Genomic DNA, 23,222 nt, shown 5'->3' with positions numbered 1-23,222 from the left:
AAGTATTGTGCTAGTTCCACTACTATACTTAACTTTTACTGTTTCAAACACTAATACATTAAGTGAAGTATAAAACAATGGCTAAGATTCAACTTAGTTTTATCAAATCCTGAACTGTTATTGTACATTAGATCTACTTAATCTTTCTAATGAGTTACTTTCATTGATCGTGTCTTACTGTTAAACATGGCTTTCTGTATTTCATCGCTTGACATTTTGATCCACTTTAGCAGGAATTGTTGAGCACAGTGCTCCTTCCGCTAGCACTAACTGGAGGTCAAGCTGCAAGCATTGTAGCTTGATAGATTTGCCTCTGTCATGCGTGGCGGCATGATCTTACTAAGGATAAGAATGGATGATCTCATCACTGAACCTCAATTTGTCTGATGGTTTTGATATCCATTCATCATGATCCATTACACCTTACAGAATAACAAACTGTTTGATACAAATATAGAAATGTGCTTTTCGTTCATTAAACATGATTACAATATTGTGTAAAAGTATCGTAAACAAAAACAAAAAAATGTACCCACTATCTTCTGAAAACAGAGCCACATGGCAAGTTGTTGGAAGAACTTAAAATTCTTAAGTTGAAAGGAAATATTATGAAAATTTAGTAAGTTAAACACAATTTTCCTTGTAGTTGTTTTTACACACAAATAGTAGTTAATATTAAGCATTTATCTTATGCTGAATTAATGTAAAATAACATTTGGGTTGGTTGAACAAGTGAAGTAGAGTAAAGTACTAATTATATATAAGTATAGATGAACACTGCATTTTGTATGTAATTCTATTTTCCAATATAATTTACTAACCACCTGATTCATGTACAGTGCAGTAGCCCATTCCCAGAGCTGTATGTTTCTGTACAATTCAATACTGCTGGTGTGTTTGATGATGCATAGAATGCAGGGTTGGGTTGGTTAATTTATAAATGTCATCTGTTACAGTTATTAGTTATCTGTCCAAAATTGTAATCAGAAATGTAACTGATTACCCAAACTCAGTAATGTAATCTGATTACTTTCCCTTTCAGAGGCATTAGAAGAAGACAAAAATTATCCATCAAACGCATTTGGTGTGTCATCATAGTGGTCTCTGACTTGTGGTCAGACTCGCTCAGGTGAAACAAACATAACTTGCACCTTTTTTCAAGGCTGAATTGAATGTCATTGACAAAACAGAAACGTGTCATAATTTTTTTTTTTTTTTACCAACATAATTTCTCAATTTTAGAGTATTACAAGAAGTACTCTTTTATCGAATTACAATATGTTTGCAGGTAACGTAACTGATTACAGTTGCAGTTTTTTTGTAATCAGATAGTCCCCAACCCTGATATAATGCATTCTGCACTGGTCAACTGCATTGACACTTTAACATAAATAAATCATCATAAGAATAGTCAGAATAGCATTATGATAATATCTTATGCTGCAAACAAGGAAAAGCAGCTCCAAATCCATCTAAAGCTTCAATGAGACAGGCAATCCCTTTTCTGTAAGTTTTATACTCTCTCAAATTCAATCTGTGTGCTGTAAGTATGTAACATGACTCTATTATTTTCCTCCAGCATTCCTCTATTCTGCGCTCATCCCCAATGCACGCTAGCCAATCATAACTCCAATCGGACCCTCCCCTTTCCATATAAAAAGAGGGCCAGGGAACAGTGAGCTCCATCTACAGAGAGTCTCTCAGTCTCAACAGACCACCTCCTGTAACACTGGCTAAAACGTAAGTTGTCATGTCCACCAGAGCTGTGAAGAGCACCAGCTACTCTGTGAGGCCCTCCTCTACAGGCATCGGCTCCCCTCAGAACTTCAGCAGCAGCTCCTACTCCGGTGGATATGGCGGTGCCAGACAGAGCTACAGCGTCCGCAGCTCCTACGGGAGCGTTGGCAGCAGCGCCAGGGGCGTTGCAGCAGGTGGTTATAGGGTAGTTGTGGCTGGGGGTTCCGTGCAAAGACGGGGTGTGATGGAGTTTGCGTATACAGGCATGGGTGTTGGCGGTGGTATGGGTGTTGGAGGCGGTATGGGTATGGTGGGTGGTGGGACGATGACCTGTACGGGATCCCCTCAAATCACAGCTGTTCAGGTCAACCAGAGCCTGCTAGCACCACTGAACCTGGCAATCGACCCCAACATCCAGGTTGTCCGCACCCATGAGAAGGAGCAGATCAAGACCCTCAACAACCGCTTTGCCTCCTTCATCGATAAGGTCAGTTCCTCATGTGTTCCTATCACAACAGGGTCAAATGCATAGTGCATGCCAAATACTTTCATACACTTGAGCTGAGCTTGATTTAGCTCGTCTGGTACAATGGGGCCAATGGAGTGTTCCCAAAAGTACAATGTCCACCCCTGGTTTGTATTAACTTGGCCTTTGAAGGATGATTTCAGTCATCTGTTTCAGATTTTCAATGTTACCTATAACCATTCCCTTTACCTTCATTTAATAAGCTCCCTGCTTTGGTCAATCATAACTGAATGTACATTGTGTACAAAACATTGTGTACAAAACATTGTGTACAAAACTGAACGTACATTGTGTACAAAACTATGGATTTTTTTTTTTTAAATGTACTTTTTTAAATTTCACCTTTATTTAACCAGGTAGGCTAGTTGAGAACAAGTTCTCATTTGCAACTGCGACCTGGCCAAGATAAAGCATAGCAGTGTGAACAGACAACACAGAGTTACACATGGAGTAATAACACAGTAGAAAAAAAAGGGGAGTCTATATACATTGTGTGCAAAAGGCATGAGGAGGTAGGCGAATAATTAAAATTTTGCAGATTAACACTGGAGTGATAAATGATCAGATGGTCATGTACAGGTAGAGATATTGGTGTGCAAAAGAGCAGAAAAGTAAATAAATAAAAACAGTATGGGGATGAGGTACAGTGCCTTGCGAAAGTATTCGGCCCCCTTGAACTTTGCGACCTTTTGCCACATTTCAGGCTTCAAACATAAAGATATAAAACTGTATTTTTTTGTGAAGAATCAACAACAAGTGGGACACAATCATGATGTGGAACGACATTTATTGGATATTTCAAACTTCTTTAACAAATCAAAAACTGAAAAATTGGGCGTGCAAAATTATTCAGCCCCCTTAAGTTAATACTTTGTAGCGCCACCTTTTGCTGCGATTACAGCTGTAAGTCGCTTGGGGTATGTCTCTATCAGTTTTGCACATCGAGAGACTGACATTTTTTCCCATTCCTCCTTGCAAAACGGCTCGAGCTCAGTGAGGTTGGATGGAGAGCATTTGTGAACAGCAGTTTTCAGTTCTTTCCACAGATTCTCGATTGGATTCAGGTCTGGACTTTGACTTGGCCATTCTAACACCTGGATATGTTTATTTTTGAACCATTCCATTGTAGATTTTGCTTTATGTTTTGGATCATTGTCTTGTTGGAAGACAAATCTCCGTCCCAGTCTAAGGTCTTTTGCAGACTCCTTCAGGTTTTCTTCCAGAATGGTCCTGTATTTGGCTCCATCCATCTTCCCATCAATTTTAACCATCTTCCCTGTCCCTGCTGAAGAAAAGCAGGCCCAAACCATGATGCTGCCACCACCATGTTTGACAGTGGGGATGGTGTGTTCAGGGTGATAAGCTGTGTTGCTTTTACGCCAAACATAACGTTTTGCATTGTTGCCAAAAAGTTACATTTTGGTTTCATCTGACCAGAGCACCTTCTTCCACATGTTTGGTGTGTCTCCCAGGTGGCTTGTGGCAAACTTTAAACGCCACTTTTTATGGATATCTTTAAGAAATGGCTTTCTTCTTGCCACTCTTCCATAAAGGCCAGATTTGTGCAATATACGACTGATTGTTGTCCTATGTACAGAGTCTCCCACCTCAGCTGTAGATCTCTGCAGTTCATCCAGAGTGATCATGGGCCTCTTGGCTGCATCTCTGATCAGTCTTCTCCTTGTATGAGCTGAAAGTTTAGAGGGATGGCCAGGTCTTGGTAGATTTGCAGTGGTCTGATACTCCTTCCATTTCAATATTATCGCTTGCACAGTGCTCCTTGGGATGTTTAAAGCTTGGGAAATCTTTTTGTATCCAAATCCGGCTTTAAACTTCTTCACAACAGTATCTCGGACCTGCCTGGTGTGTTCCTTGTTCTTCATGATGCTCTCTGCGCTTTTAACAGACCTCTGAGACTATCACAGTGCAGGTGCATTTATATGGAGACTTGATTACACACAGGTGGATTGTATTTATCATCATTAGTCATTTAGGTCAACATTGGATCATTCAGAGATCCTCACTGAACTTCTGGAGAGAGTTTGCTGCACTGAAAGTAAAGGGGCTGAATAATTTTGCACGCCCAATTTTTCAGTTTTTGATTTGTTAAAAAAGTTTGAAATATCCAATAAATGTCGTTCCACTTCATGATTGTGTCCCACTTGTTGTTGATTCTTCACAAAAAAATACAGTTTTATATCTTTATGTTTGAAGCCTGAAATGTGGCAAAAGGTCGCAAAGTTCAAGGGGGCCGAATACTTTCGCAATGCACTGTAGTTAAAAATGGGTGGGCTATTTACCAATAGACTATGTACAGCTGCAGCGATCGGTTAGCTGCTCAGATAGCAGATGTTTGAAGTTGGTGAGGGAGATAAAAGTCTCCAACTTCAGCGATTTTTACAATTCGTTAGATTATACTGTACATTTATGACTTATTGCATACTTTTTAGGCAAGCATATAAGAGACAAACTTGGTTATTAACAGAATAAATTGGGATCACCAAACTCCCTCTTACTAAAAAAGGGAGACAGGGTGGACAGAAATTGGTCCAGAGAGAGACCACAAGACGAGGTTAGTTGTATGAATACAGGGTTTGTTGTTTGGAAAACCCTTCTAGACATTAGTTACTGACTCTTAAGTCCACAAAACAATCTTTCTTCTCAGTAGAAGTTGTAGGCAAATAGGGATTTGTTGTTGGCCAGAAATACATCTTGTCACAGAGTCCTCTCTTGCTCAATGTGCCATTGTCCCATAGACCTACACAATCAAACAGGAAATGTCATGTTCACTGTCAGATATATCAGCCCATTCATGCACAGGGCTTATCAACGGTCAATTATCTCTATAATGATTACATGCTTCAACCATCCCTTATTGTTTTACCTACCTTAATGGGGCCCATTATTTCTAAAGAACCAAAGAACTCAAGGATCAATGTGCAGGTTAAGCCATAAATCAGTTCTGTTTACCACCAGGTTAACCTTATCTGTGGCATTCTACCCCTCTCCACACCTTAGCGATGCACATCTTCCTTCCTTCCTTCCTTCCTTCCTTCCTTCCTTCCTTCCTTCCTTCCTTCCTTCCTTCCTTCCTTCCTTCCTTCCTTCCTTCCTTCCTTCCTTCCTTCCTTCCTTCCTTCCTTCCTTCACAAGTTTCAGTCAATGGCACTGACCATTTCCCTTTTGTCCCTGCAGGTGCGTTTCTTGGAGCAGCAGAACAAGATGCTGGAGACCAAGTGGAGCCTCCTGCAGAACCAGACCACCACCCGCTCCAACATCGACGCCATGTGCAAGGCCTACATCTCCAACCTGCGCAGAGAGCTGGACGGCCTGGGCAACGAGAAGATGAGGTTGGAGTCGGACCTGCACAACATGAAGGATCTGGTTGAGAACTTCAAAACCAAGTGAGTACTTTCTTCATGTTAGAAATGTTTAACTAGGAGGGTTCATTTGCCCTGAAAAGGTCATTATCATTAATCAAATTAAATGTATTTATAAAGCTCTTCTTACATCAGCTGATGTCACAAAGTGCTGTACAGAAACCCAGCCTAAAACTCCAAACAGCAAGCAATGCAAGTGTAGAAGCACGGTGGCTAGGAAAAACTCCAGAAAAAGGCCAGAACCTAGGAAGAAACCTAGAGAGGAACCAGGCTATGAGGGATGGCCAGTCCTCTTCTGGCTGTGCCGGGTGGAGATTATAACAGAACATGGCCAAGATGTTCAAATGTTCACAGATGACCAGCAGGGTCAAATAATAATAATCACAGTGGTTGCCGAGGGTGCAACAGGGCAGCACCTGAGGAGTAAATGTCAGTTGACTTTTCATAGCCGATCATTCAGAGTATCGCCTCCGCTCCTGCTGTCTCTAGAGAATTGAAAACAGCAGGTCTGGGACAGGTAGCACGTCCGGTGAACAGGTCAGGGTTCCATAGCCGCAGGCAGAACAGTTGAAACAGGAGCAGCAGCACGGCCAGGTGGACTGGGGACAGCAAGGAGTCATCATCCCAGGTAGTCCTGAGGTATGGTCCTAGGGCTCAGGTCCTCCGAGAGAGAGAAAGAAAGAGAGAAAGAAAGAGAGAAAAAGAGAGAAAGAGAGAATTAGAGAGAGCATACTTAAATTCACACAGGACACCGGATAAGACAGGAGAAATACTCCAGATATAACAGACTGACCCTAGCCCCCTGACACATAAACTACTGCAGCATAAATACTGGAGGCTGAGACAGGAGGGGTCGGGAGACACTGTGGCCCCATCCGACGATACCCCCGGACAGGGCCAAACAGGCAGGATATAAGCATTAGCATTAGCATTCGCATGCTAATGTGGGAAAGTGTCACTACTTTACAAATCTGGGTCTCAAATACAGTATTTCAAGAAGCTTTATTTTTGAATGAATTAAAATCTTTAATCCTAAACATCATTTGATTTTAAGCTTGTCAGAAATGTTTCTTGTTTGATTAAAAGGCTTGCTCTATTATCCACTCACCACTCTCAGGTATGAGGATGAGATCAACAAGCGTAACGAGTCTGAAAACAATTTTGTTCTCCTGAAGAAGGTCAGTAGACTGAATCATTCTAGAAGCCCCCCTACATGCATAACTTGCAGTGCATCGTTGCTTTACCACAACATCAACAAATTGGCTGAAGTAGAAAAGCACATTTACTTGCAGGAGCAGTTAGGATTAAGTGCCTTGCTCGGTTACTGGTCCAACCTGCCGCCCGACATGAAACTAGATATGTCCTGCTTTCTCAGGATACAGATTCTGCATACATGATCAAGATGGAGCTGGAGGCCAAGCTGGTCTGTCTGACTGATGAGATTGAGTTTCTCAGGAGTATCTATGATATGGTAATGTACCATGTCCATACTGCAATGGGAGAGACTGACAGAAAACATTTGAAGGATTAGCCTATGCTGTCGATTCCATTGGATTTGGAATCAATTGAGTGAAGAGTAGATGCCGGATGAAATCTAAAGGTTTCTCTTCATCCTCTCTTGGTTCTTCAGGAGCTGCGTGAGCTGCAGGGCCAGATCAAGGACACCTCTGTGGTGGTAGAGATGGACAACAGCCGTAACCTGGACATGGACTCCATTGTCGCTGAAGTGCGCGCCCAGTACGAGGACATCGCCAACCGCAGCAGAGCTGAGGCCGAGACTTGGTACACACAGAAGGTAAGCCCTTTCCCCCGTGAGGCCCCCAGATAAACTTTCTGAGATGTAATATTGGCTGTGCTCCTATGTCCATACTTGCATATCACTGAGAATGGATGTCCATTAGAGGATGCTGGTGGGAGGAGTTGTAGGGGGATGGGCTCATAGTAAGGGCTGGAATGGAATCATTTAAATGGTATCAAACACATCAAACATATGGAAACCACATTCTTGACTCTGTTCCACTAATTTCATTCCAGCATTGCAATGAGCCCGTCCTCCTATAGCTCCTCCCACCAGCATCCTATGATGTCGAATGCCTACGTGGTATCCTAATGTGGATACTAGAACAACCACCGTAACCATAAAATCTCAAGTTCTATAGTTTGGGGTGACAGTAACCCCAGGGAGGATCTCTGAGGGAGGATAATGTCACTGTGTGAGGTCATGACTAGCTCACCTCCACTACTTCATTATAACTATACATTGTGAAACCTCTCTCGATTACCATAGCAATTGTGGTAACAAAGGCTATTTCTACCATCTCAGGTATCTGCTAGCTAAATTACATGGACTTCACTGTTTTGTTATGTCTCTATGTGTTGTCTCTGTAACAGTATGAACAGATGCAGGTGTCAGCCAGAAAGTATGGGGACGACCTGAAAAACACTAAGGCAGAGATCGCAGATATGAACCGTAAAATCATGAGATATCAGTCTGAAATTGACATGATGAAGGGTCAGGTGAGTGTCTCATACTGCATGCCTCTTAGTCAATATGTAACAGAAGTGCCATTTTATCTAACACCCCTAGCGTGGATTATAGGTAGACCTATTATGATTTTTCAACGCTGATACCGATACCGATTATTGGAGGACCAAAAAAGCCGATGCCGATTAATCGGACGATTTAAAAAAAATGTATTTGTAATAATGACAATTACAACAATACTGAATGAACACTTATTTTAACTTAATATAATACATCAATGAAAAATCAATTTAAAAAACAAAGTGTTGGAGAAGAAAGTAAAGTGCAATATGTGCCATGTAAAAAAGCTAACGTTTGAGTTCCTTGCTCAGAACATGAGAACATATGAAAGTTGGTGGTTCCTTTTAACATGAGACTTCAATATTCTAAGGTAAGAGGTTTTAGGTTGTAGTTAATATAGTATTTATAGGACTATTTCTCTCTATACCATTTGTATTTAATATACCTTTGACTATTGTATGTTCTTATAGGCACTATAGTATTGCCAGTGTAACAGTATAGCTTCCGTCCCTCTCCTCGCCCCTACCTGGGCTCGAACCAGGAACACATCGACAACAGCCACACTCGAAGCATCGTTACCCATCGCTCCACAAAAGCCAGGGCCCTTGCAGAGCAAGGGGAATAACTACTCCAAGTCTCAGAGCGAGTGACGTTTGAAACGCTATTAGTGCACACCCAGCTAACTAGCTAGCAATTTCACATCGGTTACACCAGCCCTTAGGTTGATAGGCTTGAAGTCATAAACAGCGCTGTGCTTGCAAAGAGCTGCTGGAAAAACGCACTAAAGTGCTGTTTGAATGAATGCTTACGAGCCTGCTGCTGCCTACCATCGCTCAGTCAGACTGCTCTATCAAATCATAGACTTAATTATAACATAACAACACATAGAAATACGAGCCTTTGGTCATTAATATGGTCGAATCCGGAAACTATCATTTCGAAAACAAAACGTTTATTATTTCAGTGAAATACGGAACCGTTCTGTATTTTATCTAACGGGTGGCATCCCTAAGTCTAAATATTCTTGTTACATTGCACAACCTTCAATGTTATGTCATAATTACGTACAATTCTGGCAAATTAGTTCGCAATGAGCCAGGCAGCCCAAACTGTTGCATATACCCTCTTCTCTGTGTGCAATGAACGCAAGAGAAGGGACACAATTTCACCTGGTTAATATTGCCTGCTAACCGGGATTTCTTTTAGCTAAATATGCAGGTTTAAAAATATATACTTCTGTGTATTGATTTTAAAAAAGGCATTGGTGTTTATGGTTAGGTACAGTCATTCAACATTTGTGCTTTTTTCGCAAATGCGCTTTTGTTAAATCATCCCCCAGCGTTGCATCGATTATATGCAACGCAGGACATGCAAGATAAACTAGTAAAATCATCAACCATGTGTAGTTAACTAGTGATTATGATTGATTGTTTTTTATAAGATAAGTTTAATGCTAGCTAGCAACTTACCTTGGCTTCTACTGCATTCACGTAACAGGCAGTCTCCTTGTGGAGTGCAACGAGAGGCAGCTGGACTAGTTAACTGTAAAGTTGCAAGATTGTATCCCCCGAGCTGACACGGTGAAAATCTGTCCTACTGCCCCTGAACAAGGCAGTTAACCCACTGTTCCTAAGCCGTCATTGAAAATAAGAATTTGTTCTTAATTAACTGACTTGCCTAGTTAAATAAAGGTATAAAAAAAAAAAAAAAAAAAATCTGCGACCAAAAATACAGATTTCCGATTGTTATGAAAACTTGAAATCTTCCCTAATTAATCGGCCATTTCGATTAATCGGTCAACCTCCAGCGTGGATAGACTGTCTCTCCTATTCAGCGGTAGGATCAACAACATTTACAAATAGGAACACAACTAAAAATATGATTTATCTGACAATAGCGCACCCACCTGGAGAACCAGATTGCTAAGGCAGAGGAGCGCGGTGAGCTGGCGGTGAAGGACGCCAGGCTTCGCATCAACGATCTCGGGGTGGCCCTGCAGAGAGCCAAACAGGACATGGCCCGCCAGGTGCGCGAGTACCAGGAGCTGATGAATGTCAAGCTGGCCCTGGACATTGAGATCGCTACCTACAGGAAGCTGCTGGAGGGAGAGGAGAGCAGGTAGGAACCGTGAGCCCTGCACAAATGAAGTGGCTGCCTTCCCTCTTTCCCTCAGATCTGATCTGAGTTAGGCTTTCTTGTAACGTTCTTTTAGATTAGTGAGTAGTCACAGGAAGTAAGGAGGATAGCATTCCCACATGAGAGCATTAGGACATGGTGTTGAATGACCTGACTCTAGCATTAGGAGAATTTGATGATGACCAATGAGTTAATTTTCTCACTGATAATATCCCTTCCACAGAAAGGAATGAATAGAATGGACATCCCCATTCAAGTCAATGATGGCATAATGGGTGGACTGGCAGCAATTTTGAGTGTACCCAGGCCAGGAAGTAAAAGCAAGAAGTTTACCCTTCAATACGTACTGTGATTTGTTGAGTCAACTCAACTGACATTATAAAAAATACACAGTAGCGGTGCGTGGGTAAAATCAGTGGGGAATCCAAGCCAGGAAAAAAAACTATATTAAAACCTATGTTGTGATAATTGCATTGTTTGCTCTATAACCTGTTAGTTCAGATGCCTTGCAACTGTGATATATAGGCCTAAGACCGAGACAATAAAAAGACAGTGGCAGAGTAAATTAAACGACACATTTGTTTCATTACAAAACCGGAGAGCAAGATCTGTCTGGTGAAGTCCACAAAACATATTGCATGAGCTGGACAGGAGGGGGAGCCAAAGCGAAGGCTGGTGTGACAGTAACAACAGTTACATGACCTACAGCATGGTCAAGCAAGGTAATGTTTAGAACATTTTACTAAACAACTATTGATTGAGAACCACAGAGACATACCGCAAGTCATAAAGAAAACATGCGCTGCCTCCACTATTCCAGCACCATTTCAACTTCAACATTTCAACATCATATACAGTGCCTTGCAAAAGTATTCATCCCCCTTGGTGTTTTTCCCATTTGTTTGCATTACAACCTGTAATTTAAATGGATTTTTATTTGGATTTCATGTAATGGACAAAATAGTCAAAATTGGTGAAGTGAAATTAAAAAAATATGTTGTTTAAAAAATGTGAAAAAATACAAATCTGAAAAGTGGTGCATGCATATTTATTCACCCCCCTTTGCTATGAAGCCCCTAAATAAGATCTGGTTCAAACAATTACCTTCAGAAGTCACACCATTAGTTAAATGAAGTCAACCTGTGTGCAATCTAAGTGTCACATGATCTGTCACATGATCTGCTCTGAAAGGCCCCAGAGTCTGCAACATCACTAAGCAAGGGGCACCAGCAAACAAGCGGTACCATGAAGACCAAGGAGCTCTCCAAACAGGTCAGGGACAAAGTTGTGGAGAAGTACAGATCACTGTTGAGTTATAAAAAAATATTAGAAACTTTGAACATCCCACGGAGACCCCAAAATCCGTTATTAAAACATTGAAAGAATTTGGCACGACAAACCTGCCAAAAGAGGGCCGCCCACCAAAACTGACAGACCAGACAAGGATTGCATTAATCAGAGAGGCAACAAAGAGACCAAATATAATTCTGAAGGAGCTGCAAAGCTCCACAGTGGAGATTGGAGTATCTGTCCATAGGACCACTTAAAGCCGTACACTTCACAGAGCTGGGCTTAATGGAAGAGTTGCCAGAAAAAAAGCCATTGCTTAAAGAAAAAAATAAACAAGCACGTTTGATGTTCACCAAAAGGCATGTGGGAGACTCCCAAAACATATGGAAGAAGGTACTCTGGTCAGATGAGACTAAAATTGAGCTTTTTGACTATCAAGGAAAACACTGTCTGGCGCAAACCCAACACCTCTCATCACATCGAGAATACCATCCCCACAGTGAAGCATGTACCACCACGCAGTATCATGCTGGGGGATGTTTTCATCGGCAAGGACTGGGAAACTGGTCAGAATTGAAGGAATGATGGATAGCGCTAAATACAGGGACATACCAGATGGAAACCTGTTTCAGTCTTCCAGAGATTTGAGACTAGGATGGAGGTTCACTTTCCAGCAGGACAATGACCCTAAGCACACTGCCAAAGGAACACTTGAGTGGTTTAAGGGGAAACATTGAAATGCCTTGGAATGGCCTAGTCAAAGCCCAGACTTCAATCCAATTGAGAATCTGTGGTATGACTAAAAGATTGCTGTACACCAGCGGAACCCATCCAACTTGAAGGAGCTGGAGCAGTTTTGCCTTGAAGAATGGTCAGAAATTCAAATGGCTAGATGAATAGTTATGCACACTCAAGTTTTCAGTTTTTTTGTCTTGTCTTTTTTGTTTCACAAGAAAATATATTTTTAATCTTCCAAGTGGTAGGCATGTTGTATAAATCAAATGATACAAACCCCCCAAAATCCATTTTAATTCCAGGTTGTAAGGCAACAAAATAGGAAAAAAGCCAAGAGGGGTGAATACTTTCGCAAGCCACTGTAATCCCTATGCTTAGTCAAATACAGTGACATCTAAAATATACCCAAAATTATTTATTCCAACGTAAGCTAAACAGGATGTGGCTGTCCATGCTACTGATTTCTCTCTCTCTGTGTGTGTGTGTGTGCGTGCAAATAGAAAAAAACATTTTGACTCACCAAACTTGTAGGGAAACACCAATGCCATCCTGTTCTTTCATATTGCCTAAACGGTCTCTGACTCTGTCATACTGTATACACCTTTAGTTTTTGTTGGCCTAGGCTACCTGGCTAAGATGCTTGCTGGCTAGCATAACTTCCATTCATTGGCAACGATGCGCCAGGCCAGCTAGTAAACATCAGTATACTACATCTAGCTACATGTGGAACTTCCATCCTCTCAGGCCAGAGGCACAATGTATTCATTTATGGTTGGATCAGAATCACATTTATAATAATTTGCCAGTGCAGAGAATTGAAGTAAAACCACAAGTCCAAATCCCTATCTCCATCCATAGTTAATTTAGGAAGGAGACGATTTTTACTAGCCACCGGATGACAAGGACACAACAAGATGATGGAATAATAAATAAAAAAATTCTGTCAATTATGTTTGGCTTTGAAGCCAAACCCAAATTGGCTTCCCTTAACACTTTTAATTTAATATATATTTAATATATATTTTTTTTAATCAAAGGAGGCCAAACGCTCACTGGCTTCCCTTACATTCAATCAAAGAGTGATTCAATGCTACGGGCTGGAACAATGTCATACTCTTTTTGACCAGACAACATCAGATAGATGGGCTACAAATACTAAGACGGAGGGGCGCTGTTGCATTAACTTGTATTCTTTATCCGATACATTAAGACTCTTGTGAATTGAGGTAAATTTATGAAACACAGAGAGACGAAAGATAAATTATTTTGTGTTTTTTTCTTTTTTTCTTTGTGCATATTTGGGGGAAGCTTGGCTCCCCTTGGCATCCACGAATACACACCCCTGAAAATACGTTTAATTGCATGAGCCACATCAGTTGGCATCATTTAATGAGCAAGTCTTCACTACCCAATTCTACATCTAGTTAACGTGTTTTGTTGTTGAAAATTGAAATGTGAAAATTAGCTAGTGTTAGCTAGCTAGTGTCTGCTTGCAAAATTAATTCATATGAAACAAAAGGCAGGGATGCTAACAATGCTGAAATGCTTACTGTGAAATGCTTGCTTACGAGCCCTCCCAACAATGCAGTTTAAAAATAAATTAGTAACACAACTTGCCTAGTTAAATAAAATAAAGAGGAAAAAAATCAATATACAAGAATGGAGCTATATACAGGGAGTACCAGTACCAGATCAATGTGCAGAGGTACAAGGTGTTTGAGCTAGATATGTACATGAAGGCAGGGTAAAGTGACTAGGCATCAGGATAAATAACGATAAGAGTAAAATAAAGAACAGAGTTGCTACAGCAACTGATGAGTGTAAAAGTGTGTGTGTGTAAGTATGTGTGTTTGTGTTGCGTTGGTATGTTGTGTGTGTGTGTGTGTGTATGTAGTGTATGTGAATATGTGTGGGTTTTATGTGGGAGTGTCAATGTAGTGTGTGTGAATGAGTGTGTATACGGTGTGTATATACTGTAGAGTCTAGTGAGTGTGCATTGGGTCAGCGCAAGATAGAGTCAGTGCAGATAATTTGGGTACCATTAATTGACTATTTAGCAGTCTGGCTATTTAGCAGTCTTATGGCTTGGGGGTAGAAGCTGTCTCGGAGTCTGTTGGTCTGAGAGCCGATGGACGGTAGCAGAGTGAACAGTCTATGGCCTGGGAGGCTGGAGTCTTTGGCAGTTTTTTTGAAAAATGTTGGGCCTCTGATACAGCCTGATATAGAGGTCCTGGATGGCAGGGAGTGATTAGTGTGCTGAGTTCTACAACACAGCTCATTACTCTCTGCGCCGTTATCACTTTGGCCAAATGTTACAAAGTAGTGAGGCACAGTGCCAGCTGTCGGAATCAGATAAATGCTGATTTCTGAGAACAGTCCCATAACTTTGGTGACTTACAACTTTATCAACAAGCTAGCAAACGATCTACCATAAACAAGCTTGCACTAGGCTGCTAGCTGGAGCATGGTTTGCCGCAGTAGCCAGTGTGTCATAGATACCGAGAGGGGAGGGATTTTTGAAATCAGGAACTAGTGTTAGGCAGATGAGCAAAATCTAGATTTTTTAAATTGTGTTCAACGTCCAACATAAAAGATTGGTCGAGCGACGAGCGTCACGTAGGAGTGACACAATCTGACATAAGACAACGTGGTGTATCCATGAGTCTACCACTACCAGTCAAATTGCCACGGTTAGAGCTTCTGGGTTAGAGCTTCTGGGTTAGAGCTTCTGGGTTAGAGCTTCAGGTTTAGAGCTTCTGGGTTAGAGCATCTGGGTTAGAGCTTCAGAGTTAGAGCTTCAGGTTTAGAGCTTCTGGGTTAGAGCTTCTGGGTTAGAGCTTCAGGTTTAGAGCTTCTGGGTTAGAGCTTCTGGGTTAGAGCTTCAGGTTTAGAGCTTCTGGGTTAGAGCTTCAGGTTTAGAGCTTCTGGGTTAGAGCTTCAGGGTTAGAGCGTCTGGGTTAGAGTTTCAGGTTTAGAGCTTCAGGTTTAGAGCTTCTGGGTTAGAGCTTCTGGGTTAGAGCTTCTGGGTTAGAGCATCTGGGTTAGAGCTTCTGGGTTAGAGCTTCTGGGTTAGAGCGTCTGGGTTAGAGCGTCTGGGTTAGAGCTTCAGGGTTAGAGCTTCAGGGTTAGAGCTTCAGGGTTAGAGTTTCAGGGTTAGAGCTTCAGGGTTAGAGCGTCTGGGTTAGAGTTTCAGGGTTAGAGCTTCAGGGTTAGAGCTTCAGGGTTAGAGCTTCCAAGCCTGTTCTATTCCTTCTACTTCTATGATCCCTTCTCTTTACTCTCCACTTCTTTACCCAGGCTGGTGACTGGAATCAAGTCGGTCAGCATCTCCAAACAGTCTTCTTGTAAGTGAATGTCCTCTCACTCCACAGCTATTCTGTTTCACTTAATGCTTAGTACTTATTGTACATCGCACTGGTCAAATAACTGAGATAAATAAATAACACGAGTCCATGTTCACTTCAATGACCCGAAATGTTCATTTCCACTTCCAGCAATGAACTACAACTCTTACCGCCTGGAGAGCAGTCACACCACTAGCTACGTCCGGGGCTCAATAGGCGGATGCAAGAGCAGCAGAACTTACATCAGTGGCCATGAGAACAGCCATGTAGGCCACAGTTTTGACCTGCCTGGCAGTATCATCCTGGGAGCCACCAATGGTATCCAGGTCTCTACCAGCAGAGAAGTGGATGCCAGCATCAGCCTGGGAGGTAGCAAAGGCACCAGCAAAGATGCAGATTCCAGCATCAGCCTGGGAGGCAGCAAAGGCACCAGCAGAGATGTGGATTCCAGAATCAGCCTGGGAGGCAGCAAAGGCACCAGCAGAGATGTGGATTCCAGCATCACCCTGGGAGGCAGCAAAGGCACCAGCAGAGACATGGATTCCACTGTCACCCGAGGAGATGAATGAGGAGACTTCGTCATCACAGGCGACCATGGAATTTGTCTATTCTTTCTGTAACAGATTTGTGCTTCCACAACCTACTTTTCAGCCTTCTACTCACATTCATTTGACTTTTCTAGCCAGGTTAGTACATCATTTGCCTGCCAAACAGTTACCTTTCAAACAGGCTAATTAGATCCACCTGGAATCACAGGCAGTCTAACTGGAACTTAATTTTCCTACCCACAAATGGTCCGGTTTAAAGTGGTAAATGTGAAGGGTTATGTATTCCTGAAAGGCCCCTGAAAGTCGACCCCTTATGTCTATTTGGCCTACTTGTGTGGTCTCGTTCACTGTCAATGGATGCTATCCATCTCATTTGTCTGTCCACACCTGAGTCACCAGCAGGTGCCATTGTAGCAGATGTTTTTCTCAACTCTTTGCTCAGAGACCCATTAAAGCACTAGGAAAACAAACAACCTCTTAATGTGTATGTGATGTGTGACATATTTCTTCCATTGAGTCATTTGATGAGAGGATGCTGTTATCCTTATGCCAAACCCCACCAAAAGGGAAATGTATGAAATGTGTATATGCACTAAAATGTTTTGCCACGAGGTGGGGGGCCCTTGGACACAGGCCCGGCTAGAGCCGTTGTTGCTCCTAGACGTTTCCGCGTCACAATAAGGGCACTTACAGTTGACATGGGCAGCTCTGTCAGGGCAGAAATTTGATATATTAACGTTTTCTTTTTCATACATTTTCATAAATGTTGACAAAAAAATAAAATTAAATCCATTTTAATCCCACTTTGTAACACACCAAAATGTGGAAAAAGTCATGGGTTGTGAATACTTTCTGAAGGCACTGCACATAACATGACTAGGCATCAGAATAGATAATAATACGAGTAAGAAGAATGTATCCATGCAGATACTTGTGTGCACAATGCTTTGCAGGTTTTTTATAAGAAGAATTTATACATGGATCCAACTTTAAGACTCAGTCAATATTTTCTCCTTTTCTTCCTTTTAGAATTGCAAGGTATGTGACAATGAGAGCCTACACACACTTGATTGGGCAATTGCTTAACAAGCTATGGGTTTCTATCCAAACAAACATTTACTATTCCCTTAAAAGGTATTTGGATCGTTAGACCATCAGTCTTAATAGACAGGTACTGGCCTGAAGCAAATTCACTCTCTTCTATACTTAGTTCAATCAATCAAAACTCTCCAAAACCACATTCCAACCACACCCTCCACATTCCAAACACACATGCAGACACACACACACACCAACGTAGACACACACACACCAACGCAGACACACACACACACACAAATGTATGTGTATGTGTAAACTGTATGTGTATATGTATGAACCCCACATGATCACACCCTCTTTTTCTCTCTCTCATTTGTCACCATGGAAAATGTTTCTTTATGTGCTGTCAGGGAGAATTACAGCATTTGTCTATCACTTTGGCACATTTTTCAGATGTAAGTGGTATTTTTTTTAAACTCAGGACAACAGTTATAATAACACTTGTAATGCCTTCTGTCTGTTCAGAGTCTTATGTTCAGAACCTTTGAACCTACAGGAGCAATTAGGGTTAAGTGCCTTGCTCAAGGGCACATTTTTCACCAAGTCACCTCAGGGATTCAAACCAGCATCCTTCAATTACTGGCCCAACGCTCTCAACCATTAAGCTACCTGCCACCGCCGGTAACTAGCAACACGCAATTTCAGGGAGCCAAGGGCTACAGTACCTGCCATTTCTGCCTCATATAACATTGCACAAGATCAACTTTTATATGTGACTTGTTACTGTAACTGCTATGGTATCAAGCTAAAATCATCAACTTACAGTGTTGATGATTTTCAAATTCAAATTCATGAGTGGAATTCATGAGTGGAATATACTCTAATTCACAGCCCAAATATTTCAGTAGTGCGTTGTATATTACACCATCATTTCAAATGGTAGCACATGGAGTGACTCTTTCCACTTTGCCCTGGCCTATTGAAGCACACTGGCTGATGGAGGATGATCATGTAGTATTTACATTCACAACCATATTTGATATGGTTTTACCTTCCAACCTACATTTTTGGGTTCAACACATACAGTGCAATCGGAAAGTATTCAGACCTCTGGAGTTTTTCCACATTTTGTTACGTTACAGCCTTATTCTAAAATGTTTTAAATTATTTGTTTTCCTCATCAATCTACACACAATACCATACCAAAGTGAAAACAGGTTTTTAGATATCTTAGCAAATTTCAAATAAAAAACGGAAATACCTTATTTACATAATTATTCAGAACCTTTGCTATGAGACTTGAAATTGAGCTCAGGTGCATCCTGTTTCCATTGATAATTATTGAGATGTTTCTACAACTTGGAGTCCACCTGTGTTAAATTAAATTGATTGGACATGATTTGGAAAGGCACAAAACTGTCTATATAAGATCCCACAGTTGACAGTGCATGTCAAAGCATAAACCAAGTCTTGAGTTGGAAGGAATTGTCTGCAGAGCTCCAAGACAGGATTGTGTCGAGGCACAGATCTGGGGAAGGGTACCAAAACATTTCTGCAGCATTGAAGGTCCCCAAGAACACAGTGGCCTCCATCATTCTTAAATTGAAGAAGTTTGGAACCAACACTACTTCCTAGAGCTGGCCGCCCGGCCAAACTGAGCAATCGGGGGAGAAGGGTCTTGGTCAGGCAGGTGACCAAGAAACCGATGGTCACGTTGACAGAGCACCAGAGTTCCTCTGTGGAGATGGGAGAACCTACCAGAAGGACAACCATCTCTGCAAACCTCCACCATTCAGGCCTTTATGGTAGAATGGCCAGACGAAAGCCACTCGACAGTAAAAGGCACATGACAGCCGCTTGCAGTTTTACAAAAGGCATCTAAAGGACTCTTAGATCATGAGAAACAAGATTCTCTGGTCTGATGAAACTGAGATTGAACTCTTTGGCCTGAATGCCAAGCTTCACATCTGGAGAAAACCTGGCACCATCCCTATGGTGGTGACAGCATCATGCTGTGGAGATGTTTTTCAGCGACAGGGACTGGGAGTCTAGTCAGGATCGAGGGAAAGACGAACGGAGCAAAGTACAGAGAGATCCTTGATGAAAACCTGCTCCAGGTCGATCAGGACCTCAGACTGGGGCAAACGCTCACCTTCAACAACGACCCTAAGCACATAGCCAAGACAATGCAGGAGTGGTCTCTGAATGTCTTTGAGTGGCCAAGCCAGAGCCCGGACTTGAACCTGATCGAACATCGCTGGAGAGACCTGAAAATAGCTGCTCAGTGACGTTCCCCATCTAACTTGACAGAGCTTGAGAGGATCTGTAGAGAAGAATGGGAGAAACTCCCCAAGATTTATAGAAATTCCGACTTACAAAACACACCCCTTCATTTACAATAATTCATAATGTACAGTTTCCCTTTTCAGGATTTTAATGGCCAATCAGAGATACCGCTTTCTTACATTTCCCTCGTGGTTCTCAGGTTAGCGTGGGGCATCAATAACCACGTGATCTCCCTCAAAGTAGCTTTGTCCTTTTGGCTCCAGCATAACCCATGGATGGCTCTGATCAGAGTAAGGTGGTCTTGTTGGCACTAACAGTTCCTTGGGGGTCACTTTTTTTGGGACAAAAGTCAAAAGAGGCTTACGTGAAGTAGGTTCACACAGAGCCCTGGAGGTGCTGGAACACATGGCCTTTTTTTCATTTTCTTCTTTTACAAATACACATTTATTTTAGTCTCGTTTCTCTTTTGTAACATTAACTTTAAACGTAACAAATTGCCCTTCAAACCAGAACATTTCTCATAAACTGATTTTTCCCCCCCACAGCGAGTGTGGCATTGCGCTGCTGCACTTGTCCTGATGCTCTAGCTATACCTACCAGTGGCAGGCGATGAGTTTGGGATGAATACCACCAGTAGGCTAATCAAGGTTCCTTTGGATGTGCTCAAAACACAGTCTCACGGTCAGGGACAGGGAAGGGGGCAACTGCAGTTCGACTGCCAGTAATTACAATCAAGTAAAGACTAGTTTGTTCTGACAGCATAATGTAGCAGCTAGTCTCTAGCTAACTAACTTATCCATCTACATTTGTGATAATCAGCGGATACTGCCCACCCCAGTATGGTTCTGTTTTTGCAGAAAATATTTAAAAAAAACTTTTAGCACCTGCCCCAGAGAGCGACCCGTCTCCAAGTATTTTACTGGTTTGTGACTCACTGGCACCGCCCCCCGTTAGATGGGAATAAAGCTGTCCAAGAGTTAACACACAGGAAATGTATTTAAACACACTGAGGAAGATGAACATGGAGATCAAAAGTGGGAGAGGTAGTGGATTGCTGCTGGTTCTGAAACTAGCAACCTATCAGGGCACAGGTCACACAGGTCAGGGAGTGTTTGAAAGGTAGGTTTATGGTACCCCCTAGACTCTCAGGCTCTGGTTGTGGGGGATGGGGAGTGGAGTGTGCAGCTCATGGTTGTGAGTTGCTGATAACAGTCACCGGCAGGGAATTCGTAACACCCACCAAAGGTCTGTGGTCCTGCAGTTAAGCATCCACTCAGTCACTTTCACCCTTCTTTTGTTTTCAGATCAGCACAGATGAAGGGGAGGAGACAAGAGGAAGCCATTTTATACTATTGGGATGCACCCTGTGAATAGCTTCCAATTTGGGCCTTAAAAGACAAACCAGACTGCAGAAACCAGAAGTTAGCTAAGCTACACAGCTAAGCAGAACAACTCAGAACACCATGCTCTCATCCAGGGCCCTAGCCTTTTGTGGGCCCCCTAAGCGAGATATGGTTAGGGCCCCCCTACCTCGTGGGCAAAACACTTTAGTGGGCCCCCTAAGAGGACACTTACAGTATGTCGCCTATTGCTCTCATACCATTTATTGCCCAACAATAATTATCTGATCTTCCTTTAATCCTTTGTGTTACAGTGTGAGGTTTTTATTGGAACAAGGTCAAGGGGAGAATGGCCTGAAATGAATAGATGAATGAAGAGATAGTAAGAGCTATTCCTAAAAGAAACAAAGGACAATACAAGGACAACTCAAGCTAATGAAAAATCTTGGCTCTCATCATTGTGGTTGTTGCTTCATTGTCTAATTCTACATGGCAAATGAAAGACATTTGTTATGTAACTATTTTCGGTAGGCAGAGAGTACACCTCATTTCCTAGTTAAATTAAGAAAAAAAAAAATATATCCAGAACAGCATGAAATCCCAGGGCTCTCTTCTACACAAACAACCTACTTTTACTGTAGTTCTCCAGGACCACTAGTCAACATAGGAAAGAAGAAAAGCCCAAGTGAACTGTCATTCCTATCAGTGTCCCTTAGTGCACTTCAAGCTTGTGATTTAATGTGGCCTTTAGTTCATGCAGAGCAAAAAACTGCAGTGAAAGTTGAAAGTATGGGGGTTCTATAGCCTTTGTATAGCAATTCATTAGTGCAATTTGTTTGCGATTCGATGTGTCAATCATATTAATGTTGGCTCACCATTTAAAAAAAAAGATTTAGGACAAGATAAAGAAGGAGAAATTCCACAGTTTTGGCGCAGGTACAGCTGACTAGCTAACATTAACTACATTTTGAGAATCAATACTTGGACTCATAGAGCCGGTATAATATCATCAGAAATAATATCGCAATACTCTACTGTATATATTTTTCATCCCTAGTAGAGACGAGGAGTATCATCAGACATGCATGTATGTACTAACTCAATTTAAACCTCCATTCAAACCTCGATTTCCTTGTTTTAGTCTTGTAGCTAACTAACTATTTCATGCATTCCCCTTGACTCGACTTGTGCACCAATTATTTAGTATTATCATTTGACTCATAATGTGTGGCATTCTACATAAATAATTGAGTTATACAAGGAACAAGTCATATGTACAAGGTCATTAAATGTTTGATCTCATTTAATGATTATTGCACTAAGTCCTGTAAAACATGTCAGATTTAACAGCTTCAATTTAACACATATGATATACCACCGGCAATTCACTGCAAAGTTTACTTGTATCGTCTTGAATCTTCCCATGCTGCAGGACTCGACATAAATCATACAGTGACAACTTCTTTTTACAGCCTTGTAGGCTGCTTCCTGTTTTTTTAAATGTCATACCTTGTGGCTGGACTAACAGGTTCACATTCTTCCTCTGAACAGCATTTGAGTTTACTGACAGATGAAGGAACACAAACGGCTGGCTGAGCATTTGGAAACAAAGCTTCATTTGCATGAGCTTGTGGTTGCTCAGCAGAGGTGTGTCTCATTCCAACAGTGTAGGAAACTAAACCAGCAGGTCTTTCGACTGCTCCTATCTGCTCACCTTGTCAAAACATCTTGCAGATGTAACCATCAATGCTGATACTAACGTGTACCTCGCAATGCATTGCCATGGGTCTATTAATAATCTCTGCATGTATCCCATGTGCAGGGAATGACTGAACTATTAGTAACACCTGTCTAAAATCAAGCTCCCTTGATGAGTTGCTTTTACAACATTCAGCTTATGTACAGTAGAGATTTATTTGGAAAAAAATAGCTAAATACTTACTTCCAAATGTCTTTGAAAGTAATTGTAATACTCTAAATAGTATTTGAATGCAGGTCTGCTACATATAAGGGGAGCTATCCCATAATACGTGTGATTATTTAATTGGACTGAGGGAGCTAAACTCTTACTGAAGGCTGGGTTTCTCTCACTAGGGCTGGTGGAGCTTGGCACTTACTTCAAGCTAGTCATCTGCATGCAGATTGGTGGAAGGTTTCACAGAACATAGATCAACACTGTTCTTCACTCCAACTCCTTTCTCATGACTAAATATGTCTGAACAGCTCAGTTTCTCTCCGTGTAACTCTATGCACTTCAAGAGTACACAAACAAGACCTTGGTTGAAGGGAAGGCTGACAGGCAGCTGGGGCCTCA

At 41.8% G+C, this 23,222-nt stretch overlaps 1 protein-coding gene across 1 annotated transcript; it reads left to right on the top strand.

Annotated features, from left to right (window-relative positions):
- Positions 1 to 1,672: 1,672 nt before the first annotated feature.
- On the top strand, positions 1,673 to 16,714 carry LOC109891388 (keratin, type II cytoskeletal 8-like). The gene is made up of 9 exons (XM_031825628.1): positions 1,673 to 2,224; positions 5,459 to 5,667; positions 6,761 to 6,821; positions 7,019 to 7,114; positions 7,274 to 7,438; positions 8,035 to 8,160; positions 10,086 to 10,306; positions 15,647 to 15,693; positions 15,844 to 16,714. Exons 1-9 carry the CDS (start codon positions 1,751 to 1,753, stop codon positions 16,260 to 16,262), a joined length of 1,818 nt encoding a protein of 605 aa, XP_031681488.1. The 5' UTR covers positions 1,673 to 1,750; the 3' UTR covers positions 16,263 to 16,714.
- Positions 16,715 to 23,222: the final 6,508 nt, after the last annotated feature.

This window comes from Oncorhynchus kisutch, linkage group LG5 (assembly GCF_002021735.2).
Source record: "Oncorhynchus kisutch isolate 150728-3 linkage group LG5, Okis_V2, whole genome shotgun sequence".
In the NCBI taxonomy this organism is placed as follows: Eukaryota; Metazoa; Chordata; class Actinopteri; order Salmoniformes; family Salmonidae; genus Oncorhynchus; species Oncorhynchus kisutch.
This window is presented reverse-complemented; position numbering and strand designations above follow the sequence as displayed.